The 18836-nt window shown below is 39.2% G+C and overlaps 2 protein-coding genes across 5 annotated transcripts in view; one reads left to right on the top strand and one right to left on the bottom strand.

Annotated features, from left to right (window-relative positions):
• ginm1 (glycoprotein integral membrane 1) overlaps nucleotides 1-1067 on the bottom strand; it is a 14681-nt gene extending 13614 nt beyond the window's left edge. For all 4 annotated transcript variants that reach the window (XR_005992819.1, XR_005992818.1, XR_005992820.1 and 1 more), the window contains exons 1-3: nucleotides 908-1067; nucleotides 625-696; nucleotides 410-509 (exon numbers count right to left, since the gene is read on the bottom strand). Coding sequence is in view for 1 of the 4 variants with exons in the window: in XM_041804771.1 (XP_041660705.1) it covers nucleotides 410-509; nucleotides 625-696; nucleotides 908-997 (262 nt within the window). In the remaining 3 variants the exon portion in view is untranslated. The remainder of the gene's footprint in view (nucleotides 1-409; nucleotides 510-624; nucleotides 697-907) is intronic.
• ppil4 (peptidylprolyl isomerase (cyclophilin)-like 4) lies at nucleotides 1066-18836 on the top strand. Its single transcript, XM_041804770.1, has 13 exons — nucleotides 1066-1185; nucleotides 1490-1557; nucleotides 4353-4417; nucleotides 4511-4628; nucleotides 4733-4875; nucleotides 4981-5077; nucleotides 5622-5738; nucleotides 5817-5941; nucleotides 7474-7540; nucleotides 11009-11120; nucleotides 11310-11406; nucleotides 11594-11741; nucleotides 18405-18836. The coding sequence occupies exons 1-13, from the start codon at nucleotides 1116-1118 to the stop codon at nucleotides 18609-18611; spliced, it is 1434 nt and encodes a 477-aa protein (XP_041660704.1). The 5' UTR covers nucleotides 1066-1115; the 3' UTR covers nucleotides 18612-18836.

Raw genomic sequence — 18836 nt, 5'->3', positions numbered from 1 at the left:
CTGGCATTGTGATTAGATTTATTGTACAGCACAAATAAAAAAATGATATTCATTAAAATACCCTTTACGGTTTAATTGCCATTCAAGTGCAAAGAGTCTTTAACCTGCCAATTAAGTGTAGTTTCTTTATGATTACAGACGACTATGTCTGTGACAAGCTCTGCAATAATGTAACCATCTGACTTCATACTGATATAATACATGACAATGACAAGATACTTTGAAACACTCACTAACTGCATATGATAAAGAAAGAAAAGCTACCTAACATTCTTTAACTTTTATTAAAAAAAAAAAGAAATAAAACTGTTTATAAAGAGTCCAATATTTTTCCATTTGATTTATGTGAGCCTTTAACTTAAATTTATGTTCTTAATGTTTGTGTTGATAGAAACAGATAGAAACTTACAGAGAAGAGCCTGGCAGTTGAACCTGGTGACCCCTGATAGCTCCACTGGGATGTCATTGACCAGCACCTGCTCTTTGCCCACGGATATATTCAAATTTATCTGAAAGGAGACATACACACAAGAAGGCTTGTTTTTGCTGGTTGTGTTTGGGTGTTTAAAAGAAAAAGATAACACCCTGTTCTTTTATTTAGTAAATTGGCTTATAAATGTTTACCTGCAAGTTGTTTGAATCTTGTAATTCTGTATCCGCCAGTGTCCCTGCTGTCACGTTGATCAGGATGTTTTCCTGTGAGATAAATAGGTTTAAATAAATGATATTAAACGTATCTAAGATGAGTTTTTAAACCTCTGCGTTTGTACATGAGTTAAGTTACGTCTTTATCAGACCAGTGAGCTAACACCACAGATGGAGAATCTCTGCTAATACATTGCTAACATCAATCTCATCGCTTTGAAACGTATTTAATGCTGCTAACACCTGTCATTTGAGGCCTTACCGTGTTCAGTTGCCTTGGCAGCGATTCTGTGCATGACGCTGAAGCAAAAAGAAGACATAAAACACTAAATATAAGGCCTGCCATTGTCATCTTGTCCTGTGTTTTCCCAGTAGCAAGAGCGAAAACAAAAAAACGTTGAGCGAGGTGTATTAGTGCGCATGCGCGCGATGTATTCACGCAATCCTCTCGCGAGATCACAGACGTCAGCATGGCGGTGCTCCTTGAAACGACGCTGGGTGATATTGTTATTGATTTGTTTACAGAAGAACGACCTAAAAGTAAGAAATTAAAGCGATATCCACAAAACTGAATTTCATTTAATTAACTTGACGCTGGTGAAGTTAGCTAGTCAATGAGAGTATAGGAATAAGAAAAGAATGAGATGGTGCTAGCTAATGCTAGCTGACATGCATTCCATTTATTTATTTCAGCCAACATTGACACATCAACAACACTGGATTTATCAAATGAATACCCTGCTAAACATTATTATATACTCTTTAGTCTTAAATAACTATTTCTTTAAATAAGTGTTAATGCTTTGGATTCATCTTTAACCTCTCCCTGCTCTCTTTTTTACAGCTTGTCTCAACTTTATTAAACTGTGTAAAATAAAGTACTACAACTACTGCCTCATCCACAATGTACAGGTGAGTCCTTATGTACATTTAAAAACTTAAACCAAAAATTTGAAGCCACAAATACAATTTGACATTTACCGAGTGGCAAACTTTCCTGAAGAGGGCGATGTAATCTCAGCAGATCCAAATGATTTACTGTGTGAGATTAATCTCTATTTAGGATTTACCCGATCAGAAATCGCTTTCTTTCTGAGCTCAGTGTCCCAAACTCAAAACCCTTTGAGACAAAAAAAGGGGAATTCTCTATGCCTGTCTTTATTTAAACTTTAATAACAACTCACAATAGAAAAACACTGAAAAATCCAAGCCACAGCAAACAACCTCAGCAGAAACAGGAAATAAAACAAGACATTAGCTATGTTTACATGTGCAATATTTATTCATTCAATCAATTAATCAGTCTTTGTTTATATAGTGCCAATTCATATCCAGAGATTTTCCAAAACACTTTAAAAAGAGGGCAGGTTTATACTGTAATCATAATAATGATATTAATAACAAAAACAACAATAATAATTATGACTATGATAATTGTAATAACAATGGTGATGATAATAATTTATGATTATATAATTAATTCTAATGATATTAAAGAATGAATCAGGTGGAGTCAGGTTGGTCCACAGTAGCAGATTGTCCCGGCAAAGATCCAGACGAATTTATTTTTGCACAGGAGCTGGGAAGAGACCCACAGACACAGAAGTGACAGAAGTAGAGCATAAAGGCTCACAGCACGTGATATGCAGTAATTTGATACGAATGCATACAGAGATAAAGAGAGAGAGGGTGAGAAGCTCTCATGGTCCCCAGCAGTCCAATCCTATTGCAGCATAACTAACTAAGGGCTGGTCCTGGTCTGAGCCAACCCTAACCATAAGCTTTATCAAAGAGGAAGGTTTTAAGCCTACTCTAAGGTAAAGAGATGGGGCTTTGCTGGCTGCGCCATGCCAAGAATGGGCCTGCCCTGTAGCAGAGCCCAAGCACACCCCACCCTTCCTCCAAGCATGCCATGGTGACATTACAGCAGATCATCATTATTCGGAGACGCCTCGCAGACATGTTCAAGTTGCCAAACTTTGGGATACCTGCGGGATTACCAAAGAAGAAAAAACTTTAAAGTAGCAACAATCGCCAAATCTTGGACAAACAGTGCTCACTGAAGCGCAGCTATTTAATGTCATCGACTCAAAACCCACGTCGTCAGCTCTAGACACACCCTCAAACAGGTAGCTTGGTTGTGGTGGACAAGGAAATTCCCTGTCCCGCTGGGCTACCATGCTGAGTCGTACCACGTACAGCCAAGTCGTTTAATGCAGTGGAAAAGCCCCATGAATGTCTGGCTCTTGGAACCTGATTGGTAATGATCTAGAGAGAAAACATGGCACTAAGAGCTCTTTAAGATAGATAAGTGCCTAACCATCAAGAGCTTTGTAAGTGAGAAGAATTTTAAATCCTATTCTAGATTTTATAGGGAGCCAATGCAGAGAAGCTAAGACAGGAGTGATATGATCTCTTCTTGTGGTTCTGGTCAGTTTACGTGTTGCAGCACTTTGGACCAGCTGAAGGGTCTTTAGTGACTTACTGGGAAAGCCTGATAAAAGAGAATCACAGTGGTCTAACCTAGAGGTTGCAAAAGCATGGACAAGTTTTTCTGATCACTTTGAGACAAGAGGCGCCTTTATTTGGAGATGTTGCTAAGGTGAAAGAAGGCTGTCTTTGGAACATTCCTTACGTGGGTGTTGAAGGACACATCCTGATCAAAAAGAACTCCTAGATTTCTTAGATAAAGCCTCTCAGATGTGTTTGGGGCCAATCTTATTAAAACCAACCTGACTGTGGATTCCAAAATGCACTGTTTACATGGACATGGACATGGGCCCGGTTAGAAAGTGACAGGACCAATCAGCGTCGAGGGGCAGTACTTTCAGGCGCAGCGGAGTCATGACAGCAAGCAGCGAGAAGAGGCTGGTGCAGTTATGGCAGAAGACATTAGCGTAGATGCTGCTGAAGTGCCAGTTTTATCAGACCTCGACGATATTTCTTTGTTAAAAGAAGAACAAAGAACAGCAGTGAGTTGTTTTCTTTTCAAAAATGACAAAAATTATGTGCTGACATGTTTACAGTTGGGTATGCTGCTCTCTATGGAATTTATTCTCTGTAGCAGTGCACCTCGGTCTGGGACTACGACGTCACGTGTTTTGTTGCTCTGATTGGCCTGTAAAGATGTGACAGACAGAACGAACATCCAATCACCCTCCAAGTTTTTTCAAAGGCTCTGCCCTTTCTCAAACGCTGTGTATGAGAGGTTTTCCAGATGGATGTGTGAAACAAATCCGTCTGATGTGTCAGGTTACTGTCTTCCTATTTTAGTTCCATGTATTCCTGATTGTTCTCTACTATTGTAAAAATATCACCATGTTTTGTAATTTTTAAAGTACTTTTAATCCTTTGGTATTTTCAAAGGCAAGTACTCCAGTACAATAACTCCAGTTGTAATATGAGTGAGCAATTTTCACTTGAAATACAGCAATATTTGGCCAAGAATACCCATACTTTAACTCAGGTTATGAAGTTAAAGACTGTCCTCCACTGGTACTGTATGACATTGGACAGTGGATTCCCTGCAGCTTTAAATGCAGCATTAAGGATGGTTAAGCTGTTCTTGTAATACCTCTCCTCAAATGTTTTTTTCATGGTCTTTGTGTCTTTTGTATCATTTAAATCCGTCCCATTGTTAAACTGTAGGTCTTAATTCCTAACTGTTGGTCACTGATCCCTTATTCATATATTTCTCTTCCCATCAGAGGAACTTCATCGTGCAGACTGGAGATCCTACTGGGACAGGAAGAGGAGGAGAATCGATCTATAGGTCAGTCATATACAGACCAGCTGCTGACTTTCTTTTTTTTTATTAAACCACACATTGAACACAGTGATTATTATTCTCTCATCTCCTCCATAGCAAACTCTATGGGGACCAAGCACGTTATTTTGATTCAGAGAAAGCACCGCGCATTAAACACAGGAAGAAGGGGACGGTGTCAATGGTAAACAATGGAAACGATCAGCATGGTTCTCAGGTAAAATAGTTTATTATTATTATTTAATGATTCAGTTGATCAGCCAAATAAAAGAACTGTTCCCTTCAGGATGTGTTTCATGATCGGTTCACTCTCGTCTTCAGTTCCTCATTACAACAGGTGAGAACTTGGACTACCTGGATGGGGTCCATACTGTGTTTGGAGAGGTGACAGAGGGCATGGACATCTTGGCCAAAATCAACGAGACTTTTGTGGACAAGGACTTTGTCCCGTTTCAGGACATCAGGTCAGCTTAGACATACGCCCTTAAGAGCCTGTGTGTCTAAAAATGCATTAGAATAAAATCACAACACGTAATTGTTTTCCAATGAAATGTGTCATTGTGCTGCAGAATAAACCACACAGTCATCCTCGATGACCCGTTTGATGACCCTCCTGATCTGCCAGTGCCTGATCGATCCCCTGAACCCACCAAAGAGCAGCTGGATGTGAGTGAAGAGATACTGTTCAGTCATTATTCAACTGAATGCTGAAACAACTGCAACAAAATGCAGATTTGTAAGGAGTAAAATGTTAATTCCAAGCAGATTTTGTTAAAAAGTTTCAAGCTATAGTATGTTGCATTTTCACACAAGAATCTGATCTGATTAGATTTTTGAGCTTAAAGGTCAAGGTGCCTGAGCCTCTTGGTCATTTCTTGTAGATGCAGTATCTATTTGTTTTCTTTATTGCTCGAAACAAACACACACAAAGACACGTGCATCAATTTAAAATGGTTAAAACAAAGTATTGCAATAAGATGAATCTAGCGTTTCCATCTTTCTGTCTATTTTTAATAGTACTGAGAGGTTTTTTACCTCCCTATTTTACAACTTTGTCTTTCTCCTCTGACCAAAATATAAAAAATATAAAGCAGTCATTGTCCATCAAACCTGATCAGAAAACATAAACAGCAACCATATGAAACATGCTAGAGTAGTACCAATTAGAGTGACCAATTAACTATTATCTCTTTGTACTGTGGTTTTGCAGAGTGGCCGGATTGGAGCAGATGAAGTTGTGGACGATACAGAAGGGAAGGGAGCTGAGGAGATTGAGGAGAGGCTGAAGGAGAAGGAGGCAAAGACACAGGCTATCCTGCTGGAGATGGTGAGTCCACATGTCAGTCTGTAAATGTTGATTTTAAAGATGCAGACATTTATACCCTGCTGCAATTCACTTCTTCAGGTTGGCGACCTTCCTGACGCAGACGTGAGGCCTCCAGAGAACGTGCTGTTTGTGTGCAAACTGAACCCTGTGACCACAGACGAGGACCTGGAGATTATTTTTTCTCGTTTTGGGACGATTATAAGGTGATCCGGTCAAAGACTACTTCATTATGGAAAAACCTCTTATAATGTTAATTCACTGTTTACAGTAGCCTGTAAAATCTGGTATATAAATCACCCCAGTCTATAAGCCTTGTCTGTATTTTAAAATCTCCCCAATGTTCAGTTTCTGCAGAGCTGTGCTGCTCTTTTAGTACATCTGTTTTTGTCATATAGTGTCTGCACATCTACTAGTTATAATACAGTACACTTTGGAGTGTTCTCTGTCAAACCAGCGCTCCTGAGTTTATATTAATGACCTAACAAGGGGGGAAAGCAGTTAAAAAGCAGCACCAACCCTGCTAGTTTGTGTCCTTATGTATTCCAGCATGCTCTGAGCAGTGATTCCAAATAGTCACTTGCAATGTGCAGTGGATGAGGAGGAATTTTCTAGTTCTTGTGCAGCATGTGACAGTAGTTGCCTGCACTTATGGTAATGGCAGCACTTTATACTGGCATACAAATTGTCCTGATATATGATAGGGCGAGGCAATTAATCAAAATTTAGATTAAACAGCAATATGGTCTGCTGCAATTTTCAAATTGCAGAAGGTGCAATATTTCTTTAACCTGAGATGTGTGCCAATATTAGTTTAACACCTTTTTTATTCTGCAGAAATGTTGTGCCTGACATATAACACAATCCTTGGAGTGAATAGTTTACAAAAATCATACTGTCCTCATTTTTGTATTTTTTTCTCATTAATGAGAAAAACATAAAAATATCATTCCCTGCAATTTAAAATATGAGTCAAAGTAATCACAGTTAGAAAGTTTTTTCAACAATTTTTAGCCCTAGTTTAATCAATCTTGCACACGTGAGAAAAAACTTTGGCACTGTGGGAATTTTCTACAAAAATAAGTAATGAAAAAGCAAACAAACATTATCATCTGTATTGTTATCAACATGATTTTTACAAGCATTCATTATTTTAGGAATGGATTTTTGCAGAAATGTAATCAGATATCCTTTTTTGAATATTGTTGAAAAGCACATAACGTGAGGAACTTCAGAAAATAATAGCATATTGAATTGAAATTGCAATGTTGAGGGAAAAAAAACACAATAAAGTTATTTTCCTGAATCGTCCAAGCCTAGTATTTAAGGTGCGGCCACTTTTTTAAATGAAAAATTATTTATCAAAGGTGCAGGCTGTACATCAGATTTTATGGTTTATCATTACTATATTGATTGTGTATTTCAAATGTTGCAAAATCAGGATGTAGGCACTCTGAAAAAAAGGCCCTTTTAGGTAGTTTTATTTCTAGGCAAGGCTGCAGTCACAACAGATGGGTTTTGACTTGTGGTGCTGAAGAAGATGCATGAAATGCAGGCCTTGTTTGATTTATCATTAACTTGTTTTCATGATCATAAGAACCCAAAGTCGTCTTTGAAATCAGAATCACCCAGCACTACCCCACCTTCTAAACCTGTTTTTGCATGTTGATGTTGTTTAGGTGAAAAGTATTTTCTTAAGTTGGTAATTCTTTTGATTAAATTGTTCTGTTTTTTTTAGCTGTGAAATAATCAGAGACTGGAAAACTGGAGATTCCCTCTGCTACGCCTTTATTGAGTTTGAAAAGGTAAGTACACAGACAAGCTATTAATGCAGGTAGATGAATGACTGTAAACAGAATCTGTGTTAAAATCTGGCTGTCTTAACTGAAAATACGAAGCACGCAAACTTGAGGAAACCAAACTCTTTGGACCAGTTGAGGGCAGGAGAATGATTTTTATGGTGATACCAGACAGGAAGGAGTTGCAGTGGTCTGATCAGGAGAAAATCAATGCATGTAAAACTTTTATCTACATCAGCAGGGGGCAGAGTGGGTATAAATATTCGTTTATAAATAAACGAAGCAGGAGAGGACAAGTGTCTTAATGTTGGTCAAGAGATTAGAATTGAAGATTCTCCTAAATTTCTCGCTGTGACTGTGATATTTGAAGACACTTCTCCAGGGGGACTGCCTCTCTGACTGATGTATGATCTGACTGTGTCATTTAACTATAAAAAACACTTTAGACCATCCAACATTTCAGATCCCTAGGACACTTATGAACTACAGTTCAGCTTTTTTGGTCACCAGGTCACAGCAGGAGCTGCCTCTTTTATTCTAAGAGCTTAGAAACACACTCTTCAGCATTGTAATTCAGTTTTTATTGTGTCTTTACAGTATGAGCAGTGAGAGTGACATGGAAAACCCCTGCTTGGTGTGATAGGAGGAAGTATGAAAGGATTTATAGGTTTATAGCTATTATAATGATTTTATAGTTATTGCATGGGCTACTTGGGTCACTATAATAAGGAAGTGTTAATAAATACATGTAATAGTAGTACTGGTCTATTATATTTACCTTAATCATGTTTAGCTAGCTGGCCATCACAGATCTAGATAAAAAAATGTAGCACTTTGTTGTGGTGGAATTTGCCCAGGTTTATGGCTGCTATTTTCTCTTTATTTATTCTTCTTCCAGCTTATGTAACTTATGGGATTAAAGGGGAGTTCCTTGAGAGTCCTCTACTCTTATGTTTGAGTCTGAATAGGTGCATACAGTTTTGAAATTGCTTGAGTTGCTTGCATCAGCAGGCAGCAGTGAAAATTGGTTAAAGACCGACTTTCCAAAGAATGAACTTAACGCTCTGAGGTCTAAGGTTATTTCCTTGGTTTTTACACAAATTTTTTATTCACCTTTTATTCACATTTTTGTCCCAGAGGACTGTGTAAAGAGCTCTTTTAGCCCAAATGCTGAATTTTGAAATCTGATGTTTGAACATTTTTGAATCTTCACCTTCACTCATGTAGATGAATTATTTTGGTGCTTAAATACGTTTACCAAAGTCTTAGCTTGACAAGAGTGGTGGAATAAATGAATAAAATAATAGGTTAGTGCAGAAAACATGTCTAAAATAATATTTTGTCATATTGTTTTTTGAGCGTAAATGTTGTCTGACGTTCTGATTTCACCAAAATGAAGCTGCGTCATCTTCATCACTGATTCTAAGTTTTTGTTCCAAGGCTTCTGCAACATTGAAATGCTTCACCATCTAACTCTGTCTGCTCGCTCCTGTCTCTCACCTTAACTATCCTGCAAAAACTGTGATAGGGAGGGCTTTAGAGATTCCAGAGTGTCAATTGGTTGGGAAAGGTTGACGGACAAAGGATTCACCCAATGACGCACAGTGAGAGGTGAAGACATGTGCCCATTGCTTTCTAATTCGCTACGTAGCTATGCCTGACAGGGTGTCTTTTGGGGCTTTTCCATTGCAAGGGGCAGCTCGGCCTGACTTTGTTTGACTCGGCACAGCAGCCCAGCACAGCAGGGGATTTGCTTTTCCACCACAACCCGTTTGAGGGCGCATCTAGAGCTGATGACTCTGCGTTCTGAGCCCTACTCGACCTCATCAGTAGTCTGATATCTACACTGTCTGATCTGTCTGACTTTGCATAATTTTAAAGCAATGATTAAACTGTAGACCGACAGTCTCTATCACAGGCTTGAATGTATTTATCTGTAAGAAGGGGAAAGGGCCAAACTTTAAGTTGTAATCCTGGTCTGTCCTGATTTCACTCATCAGTGGTAGAACTCAGGCTGTGCACAGCTATTTGACCGCAGTATGAGCACATGAATCTTAAGTTTTGGTGTCATAAACATTTCAGCCATACAAACGAAAGCTGTTACAGAGTTGTAGTGAGTCCGAGCAGAGGCAGGGATAAAACGTACCTCCCCATGGGCTGAAATTTATCATCAGAGGGCTTCTGGTGTTCCTGCAGCCAGCCTCAAATGGACACTCGCGGTACAGCAGTTTTTTTGCACTTCCACACTGGCTTCATTTTTCAGGACCGGAAGTTGCCGCTTGATTGCACCCTGTGAATCAATTTGATGTCAGCGCAGCATGCTTGGAGGTGGGGTTGGCTCGCTTTGGCCCAGCAGGACCAATACTGGCGCGGTCTGGTGCGCCCAAACTGGTGATGGAAAAGTAAATCAGCATGGCTTTGCTTGAGTTGGCATCGAGATTATAATGTTTTACATTTTTCAATAGCTTTTATTTTTATTTCATTTTCACTTTTTGTGTTCGATTTCAGTTTAGTTTTTATTAGTTTTGACTGCTGGTTTGTTTAGTTTAGTTTTTATTTTGCAAAAATGCTTCGTTTTAGTTTAGTTTTTATTAGTTTTAGTGTTAGTTCTAGTTTTTTACGGATAGATGTCAGGGGTGAGTGAGCATCATACATTTTTAAAAACATATTCAAATAGGCTACTCTGCACATATCATTTTATTTATTTAAAGATAATGTTTGAATAAAACTCCAGACATAAACCTACCACTGTGTGAAGCCTTAACCAATCAGATCAGGCAATTTTACACTCCCCAGACTCTGGTGTAGGTGCCAGTCAGTATGGTTGTGTCAAAGACTAAAACTAAGAAAATTTTGTTTCCATTTTTATTTTATTTTTAGTTAGTTTTGTAAGCACACTTTACAGTTTTAGTTTTCTTTTTTTTTTTGTAGAGCTTAGTTTTTAGTTAGTTTCATGATTTTTGAATTTTAGTTTTAATTATTTAGTTAGTTTTAGTAAACTATAATAACCTTGGTTGGCACGGCCAAAAGTCGTAGTGGAAGAGCCCCATTTGACTCTCTTTGAGCCCAACCCATCCCGGGCCTGAGGGGAGGGGTGTGGATCAGCCATATCAGGCTGATCTCAGGTTCAGGCCATAAATCAAAGTCTTCCCAACACTCTTCTGTGACATTTGACTGAAGAAAAACGTCATAGGGTCATAAATATCCCACCTTGAACTGGCAGTCTGAAAAGACAGTTTAAAACCAAACCCAAGCTGCTCGTCTCCTGTTATATTTTGTTCTTTTATGATAAAGTCTCTTATCAAAAAGTCATCAAGAGTTTGATCTGCAGGTTAACTGATGAAAGAAACAGTTAGTACGAGTTCTCACTAGAGTTTACCCATGCATAGTTGTCAAATATTTATAAATCATATTTAGTTTCAGGGTTTTGTTTACTTGTTCTTTCACATCTTGTTATGTTTTCTGTCTTCACAGCAGGAGGAGTGTGAAAAGGCTTACTTCAAAATGGACAACGTGCTTATTGATGATCGACGCATTCACGTGGACTTCAGCCAGTCAGTGGCAAAGATCAAATGGAAAGGGAAAGGTATTCACAGTGAAACCTCTGTGGTTTAAATGTTTTGCATGTTTCTCTTTGTTCTGCAGTAAGAGCAATTCACACCTGTGTAAACCTATTTTTGTATATCAGGTGTTACTGTCATCTTTACCTTGAGGTCACTCTGACGTTATTTCACAAACAGAGCTCTTGCTCATGACCTCTTTGTTTTTTTTACAGGTGGGAAGTACACCAAAGACGACTTCAAAGCCTACGAGAAAGACCTGGAAAACCGTTCTAAACTGGCTCTCAAGGACCAAGTGAAGCCCAAACAAGAGTATCCTTGTGTTTTTATGAGCCTGGAATTCAATTTTCAGGTTTTTCCACTACATGTCACAACATGTCAGCCTGTGGTTTTTATCTCTGCTGGGACAATTTCAGCTTTTTGTTCTCAGTTTGTCTTGGCAGACTTTTTATGATTGACTCTTTTGTATCTCTGGAGATTTCCATAACTGTCTCCAAAGCTCTAAGTATGACCTACTGATCGAGGAGGAGGAGGAGGAAGAGAAGGAGGGAGCGAGGAGCCATCGACACTCTGAAAAGAAACACAAAGAAAAGCGGCATCACCACCATCACTCAGAAAATGACAGCCGCAAGTCCAAAAAGCACAAGGTATCTTCACACACCTGCTTACAAATGTCCCCCTTTCTCTAAAATCTAAATGCTTAAAATGGAGCATTGTGCTCCAGAGAAATATTGTAGATGTTTCCACCTGACAGCCAAACATTCACACGCCTCCTTTAGTGATTCCAGTGGTCTGTCCCCCAATTTATGGACAGCTTAAGCAAGAAATTTACCTTTAAGCCTATACTCCTGAGTTTAGTTACACCATCATCTATACCCTACATTTGCATCCATTCTTTTGGCATTCAGATACCAAGTGGTACATATTAATTCTTAGTGTCGATGCACCTCCATATGAATTTAAATCTGATAGCATAGTCTTGATACAGACGTGGTCTGGGATTCCTCTTACAGATTAGACTGGCAGTGTAGATGCTGCACATACTGGCACACGTTAATGACCAGTTGTTTCAGGATCAGTCTTTTTACCAAAATGACCTTGAGGGGATATTTTTAAGTTGGGTTGTTTGAGGTATTTGGGGATAGTAGTGGCATTATCCTCCAGTGGTTTCAGTGAGTATTGGCCTTTTAAGAAGGATACACTTGGGGAAGCGATACAGAGAAACAGATGAGTAGAGTTTCTCCATGTAATTTGGCAAGTTTGGGCCAAAAAACAATGTTGGCTCAACTTTTTTAATCAAAAACATTGAATAAGTGTTTGATTTTTCACCCAGAAAGCCTCTGTGTTTCCCACTCCAATGGCAGACCCTATATCATAAAATAAAGATCGTGTCGACTTTAGCTTGTCTAATTATCAGCCATTAGACGAATAAAGCCACAGCCATGAACTTACTTAGATGAGAAATTTCCATTCAGCTCTTCTGGTAAGGGGTCATTTTTTTTCTTCCAATTTATCTCAGAAAGATGAGGAAGGTCTATAGAACGCCAGTGTTCAGTTAGACAGGAAACTCCAGATGGGGAGTGATGCAGGCTGCAAGCACCTGTGGGCCACTTTTCTTGATCACAGGGTTTCCATCCATCCATCAGTTTTTTATACCACTTGTCCTGTTGGAGGTCACGGGGGTCTGGAGCCTATCCCATCTGTTAAGGGCGAGAGGCGGGGTACAGCCTGGACTGGTCGCCAGTCAATCACCGGGCTGACACGTAAGCTGTTTCTCAAAGCCCAGGATCTTTCCTCTGTGGGAAGACTCATTCTGAGTCAGGACCCTTGGAGGCGAGGCCATAGTCCTCTCTGGCGACTCTTGAACACACATTTGGAACAGTCGAGCAAAGTGTATGGTTACATCATAGGAAGGGTCACGCCCAGTAGAAATCAAAATGGGAGGGGTACTAACAACAACTTTCACAAGTTTTACCCTGCACCCTCTAATTAGCTATCACATCATCATATAATCATAACAGATACAATAATAGTATGATTTTTATTCATATTGATTATTTAATATAATCATACAATATGATATATAATATAATCATATAATATGGCACTACTTTTACCCGTCCAGCTTTACTTTGATGATATGAAATAATGATGATAACATATTCAGGGTGGAAGCACCTGACCGGGAAGTAGGCTTGTTCGGTATACCAGTACTAAATTGGTACTGGGGTACTGAGGCATTTCAAACGATACTATACTGTGCTTAGATGAGACCGGTACTTTTTTCTTTATGTCACCACGTAACATCCCCGCATTGTAATTTGAGCCGAGCGAGCAAGACATAGCAAGTAGGCGAGCCTTAACCCTTAGGGACGGCCATTGTTGTATAAAAAGTGCATGGTTTATAAAAACATTAATAACTTTTGAACCATACATGACAGTTGCTTACTGTTTTTTTCCTGTGAAAGCTGACGGTTTCGCCATTCATTTGCTACCCTGGACGTCCATATAGCTCTAAAGGACGGCGTTCTAACAGGCCTGGAACTTCGGTGACTTTTCCGGGTCTTTAAAGATTAAATCCACTGCGTTGGAGCTGATTATAAATAACGTTTTATCAATTTTTAATCCATTTTCGATCGTGTTTTGATTATCTTCCGTGGGTGCTACCATCTTTGTTTTGGGCAGTGAGGTCATTTTGTCATGCAAAGCATCTTGGGAGGATTGCCAACCAATCAGAAGGTGGTGCTTTTCACGTCATGCTGTCTGTAGTAACACCTTTAGATAATATTAAGTTTGACAAATAAAGAAAAAATGTTTTTTGATAAACAGTATATATGTACATAATAACAGTTTATATATATAAACATATATATATCCTCATATCAGTAAATGGTTAAGTATTTAAAATAGTAATGATGATAATAATATTAGCTTTTAGCTTTTTAAATCTTTAAATCCCACACAAAGAAAATATCTGTTCTTTTGGTTTGTTTGAGTTTTTTTCTGTATCCTAAAACATTGACAGAAACAATGACATGTTATGTTTTTTAACACATTAATTTTTTTACTAATGCATAGTTATACTTCTAAAATTTTCTATAAAAATAAAGTCAATAATGACATTTTTGTGTTCTCTTTTTATTTGGAAAAGTATCGAAAAGTTTCAAAATACATGTTGGTAACGGTATCGATACCAAAATGTTGGTATAGTGACAACACTACCGGGATGCGAACCAGGTACCTTCTTGCTGTGAGGCAGCAGCTAACCACTGCACCACTGGTCAGCCCAAGTGTTAATTGGATAAATACATTTAGCGAAAATCAATGCTTTTGAAAAGTATTTAAAAGTCTTAAATGCAAGACTATAAGGTGTTTGAAAATGTTTGAAGAGGGTCTTAAAAAAGCGGTAAATTTCTGTCAGATTTTCTGTGTATACCCTGGATCAGAAACGTCCTGAAGAAATGTTGTGAAGTCCCACTCATGATCGCAGCAGCTCACAGTTTCCACACCTACACCACCAAGTAAACCAGGGTCTCTCCTGCTCACTTGTTTCCCTTCACTTGTTTTTCCCCTCTCTCGCTCTTCTAGTTCAGCCTCCTTCCACACAAGCTGTTCCTCTGTTTTCTCCGGGACATAAAAGTACCCCCTCAATCTGCAGTAAACAGCACAATACTGTCGCTCAAATAGAAACTGCTCATTTTATTTAGTTGGTTTTTGTTTTTCTCTGATGAAGCCCTCAGACTCAAACAGCTTATCGGTAAACAGCGACACACTGAGGCAGAAGAACATGTAGCCGAGTGTTGTATTGCAATGTAGTGCCAAACACAGAGGCTTTCAACGTACAAGTGAGCCAACGTTGGGTTTTTTACAACCCACTTCAGTACCTAAATATCCCTTTAAACACATTATATTGATACGTCACATCATTTAGTTAGCTAACTAGCTAAGTTTCAATGTGGTTGTCGATATCATATGATTATTTTAAAGCACAACAAAGGTTTAGGGATCTTGCCAGGATGACTGACCTGCCGCAGAGTATGAAAGAGTTGTTTTCAAAGCAACCTTAAGGTTCTACATTTCAACTTGATTCACATGCTTCATGCTTCCTGTTTAGAAGTTCAGTTAGCTTTTATAATCACTCTACACTGCACACATAGGGCTTCTTTAAGCCTCTGTGTAAACCAGCCCTACTGATCAGTGACCCCAAGCATTATTTATTGTCTACTGATGGCTTTTTCAAGATATGTTTAGGGGCTTTTTATGCCTTTATTTATGGAGGAGGACAGTGGATAGAGTCAGAAACCGGGATGAGAGAGCTGGGGAGACATGTGGGAAAGGAGCAGCAGACCGGAGTTGAACTCAGGTCGCCCTCGTACATGGGATACGACCTAACCACTAGGTCATCTGAGCACCCCAGATGGCACATTTTTAATTCAGCCGTTAATGATTCGGTTTGATCAATCAAGCACCATCAATAAAAGCCTTACCACAGAGATTTGCTGAAGAGTAATGCTGCCAAATCGGACTTCTTGACACTTGTATTAGCTACCGTAATTATTTGACAAATTAATGCCCTCTGAGGTTCCTGTAATCGTCTGGCACACTGCCACTTGTTACTGCCCTAACAAGTGTTTACAAGCAAAGGGCGATCCTGCTGTGTCATTAGAATCTGGTTTTACTGACCTTTGATATTTAGAGTTTCCTTGTTATAAAAACACTTGATGAGTCGTTCTCTGCACACAGATCAAGATTACATAAGTGGTTACAGCGCTCTGATGTGCAGCAGTTTGAAGGGAAGTGTCTCAGAGTTTAAACCAAGACGAAAAACCTCAGTCGTGATCTGTTGATAAAGATGAAGCATTCAATGTAATGGTTCTCTTTGATTCCCTCAGTGTGTGTTAGAAGCTGAAACAGACCTGAATATTAAACACTTTTAGTCACAACTCCAATAATTCTTCGGTTATCAGAGCAACTACAGCCCAATTTATTCCTGGGAGCCTACATTTGTTCTGTGTGCTCTAAATAATGAAGGAAAAGGCTGTAAAAATTTCTTCACCTCTTGCTTGATCACAACGGCTACACACTGTTACAGTGAAGATTATGGAAACTTGGCTGTGTCCAGTAAATCTGTATTAATATCAGTGATCTCAGAGGCAGGAACTTATTATGCTGCTCTGTCTGAAATGATGTTCAGACATTTTCAAATATTTTCATTATTAGCTAAGGAGCTGCTTTGCTGTGTGTGCTACATTGGCAGGCTCCGTCCTGTTGTGAGTTGAACCTTGGAGTATTTTATGTTATTTCTCATCACTGATTTACCCCCAGAAAGAAGAATTAGTGTTTCTAATAAACCTTACCTTAATCAAACAAAGAGCAGTGCTTATTACACTCCTGATTAAAATTTAACACAAAAACATTGCTCCAGTGACTAAACCACATTCTGTTTTTTTGTATTGCCCCAGGGCTTTATGTTCACTCTGGGCACTGCTAGGTTTAGGGTAGGAGTGTGAGGGGGAGTGTGAATCCTTGTCTTTGAACCGGCCGTTTAATCTCACACTGCCAGGGGTCAAATACAGCCTGCGGTTTGCTTAGCCTGCAACAAGTTCTTTAAATTAAATTAAATACGGCCCACATTAGAGCATGACACTTGTGCTAGACTGTATTCTTCTCATTAGTTTCAGCACAAGACATTGCTACCATGAGAACTGTAAACAAACATTTTGACAAGAAGAATTTATTGCTATTTTTTCCAGGACTAAATTTTAACAACACTGTACAAGGTACAAACATTTGCATCCCAAATGATAACAATATCTTGGTTTATTATGCTCTAATGAAACATGGCATCAAATAGCAGCACTGACAACGTTCCAGGAGGTAAAGCCAGTGGTAGCCAGGGCTGACTATTGCCCCCCAAAATCTGATTGGCTACACCCAAATCCTTACAATGGCTGGCTTGTAAAGCCACATTATGTAATAACACCACATTATGTAATAACCCTAACCATAGGACTTAGTGTGGGCTCCAAGGTATGCCCTACCCAACTACCTTGCCCTAACTCTAACCGCTTAGTGACTTATGCCTAAATGTAACCCCCCTTCAGGGCTCTAGACTAAACACCTACCCTACTACCTTGCCCTAACCCTAACCGCTTAGTGGCTTAGAAAATGTGGTGTTGTTATATGATGAATGGAAAGTGTATTACATTATTACATAATGTGGCATTATTACATAATGCGGCGCTACATAGCTATTTCCCTTTCACCCATTTATTAATCACTTTTGCATACCTGATTCTGGCCCAAACATGATTCCACCACCTCCTTGCTGATGTCACAGCCTTGTTGGGACATGGTGGCCATTCATCAGCCATCCACTACTCCTCCATCTGGACCATCCAGGGTTGCACGGCACTCATCAGTCAACAAGACTGTTTAAAAATGAGTCTTCATGTATTTCTGGGCCCACTGCAACTGTTTCTGCTTGTGAGCATTGGTTAGGGGTAGCTGAATAGTAGGTTTATACACGACTGCAAGCCTCTGGAAGATCCTACACCTTGAGGTTGGTGGGACTCCAGAGGCGCCAGCAGCTTCAAATACCTGTTTGCTGCTTTGTAATGGCTTTTTAGCAGCTGCTCTCTTAATCTGATTAATCTGTCTGGCAGAAACCTTCCTCATTATGCCTTTATCTGCTTGAACCCGTCTGTGCTCTGAACCAGCCACAAATTTCTTCACAGTACGATGATCATGCTTAGGTTTTCCTGAAATATCTAATTTTTTCATGCCTTGTCCAAGGCATTGCACTATTTGAGGTTTTTCAGCAGCAGAGAACTCTTGCTGAAACTTGTGGCCTGCTTAATAATGTGGTACGTCCTTTTTAAGTAGTTTTCTTTTAATTGGGCTCACCTGGCAAACTGATTATCACAGGTGTTGATTGATTTCAGTGATCCAAAGAGCCCTGAGACACAATACCATCCATGAGTTTAACTGAAAAACAAAAAATTGAATTTTTATGACACTAAAATCCAATTTGCGTAATAATTTTGAACGTGGTGTATATGTCTGTATGTAGCCTCCAATGGAAAAAAGGAATATATTATGAAGCTGGCAGAAAAGCTTCTGGTAAAAGTTGGATTTAAAAAGGCTTTCATTCAAACATGTAGCTCAACATTTTGAGAGTTTAGTGTGAGAGTGAAAAAAAATGTACATGTCTCATTTTCAGTTCTGGTTATGACTAAATGAACATTATGCACAACCTTACCACTCTGTCTTTATCTGTCATCATCACAAGCCTGTTGTGATTTTTCCAGGACAGCGAGGATAGCTCCCGAGAAAGAAAGATGGCACGCCAGCGCTCTCGATCTCGCTCAAGATCGCGCTCCCGGGACAGGGACCACAAACACAAGTCTCACAAACATGGGAAAGAGAGCCGGGACAAAAGCCACAGCCACCGGGACAGGAGCCGCAGTCGTGAGTCAAAGAAGTCCAGAGATAAAGAACGGAGTCGACACAGATGAAGGGATTAAGAAGTTGGTTAATTTTGTCTTAAAATGTAGTCTGCATGAATAAAGGTGCATAAAAACATTGATACATCTGAAACTACCAGCTCTCTCTTTAAAACTTTGACTTTTATAAAAAGTTGAATACATTTGATGCTCATTTGGGTTGACCTTTTTAAAATGTCTTGATAAAAACAGATTGTGTAATGTTTTTATATATCCATTAAAAAGTCCCCAACATGT

The sequence above is a fragment of the Cheilinus undulatus genome, linkage group 14 (genome assembly GCF_018320785.1).
Source record: "Cheilinus undulatus linkage group 14, ASM1832078v1, whole genome shotgun sequence".
Classification (NCBI taxonomy): Eukaryota; Metazoa; Chordata; class Actinopteri; order Labriformes; family Labridae; genus Cheilinus; species Cheilinus undulatus.
This window is presented reverse-complemented; position numbering and strand designations above follow the sequence as displayed.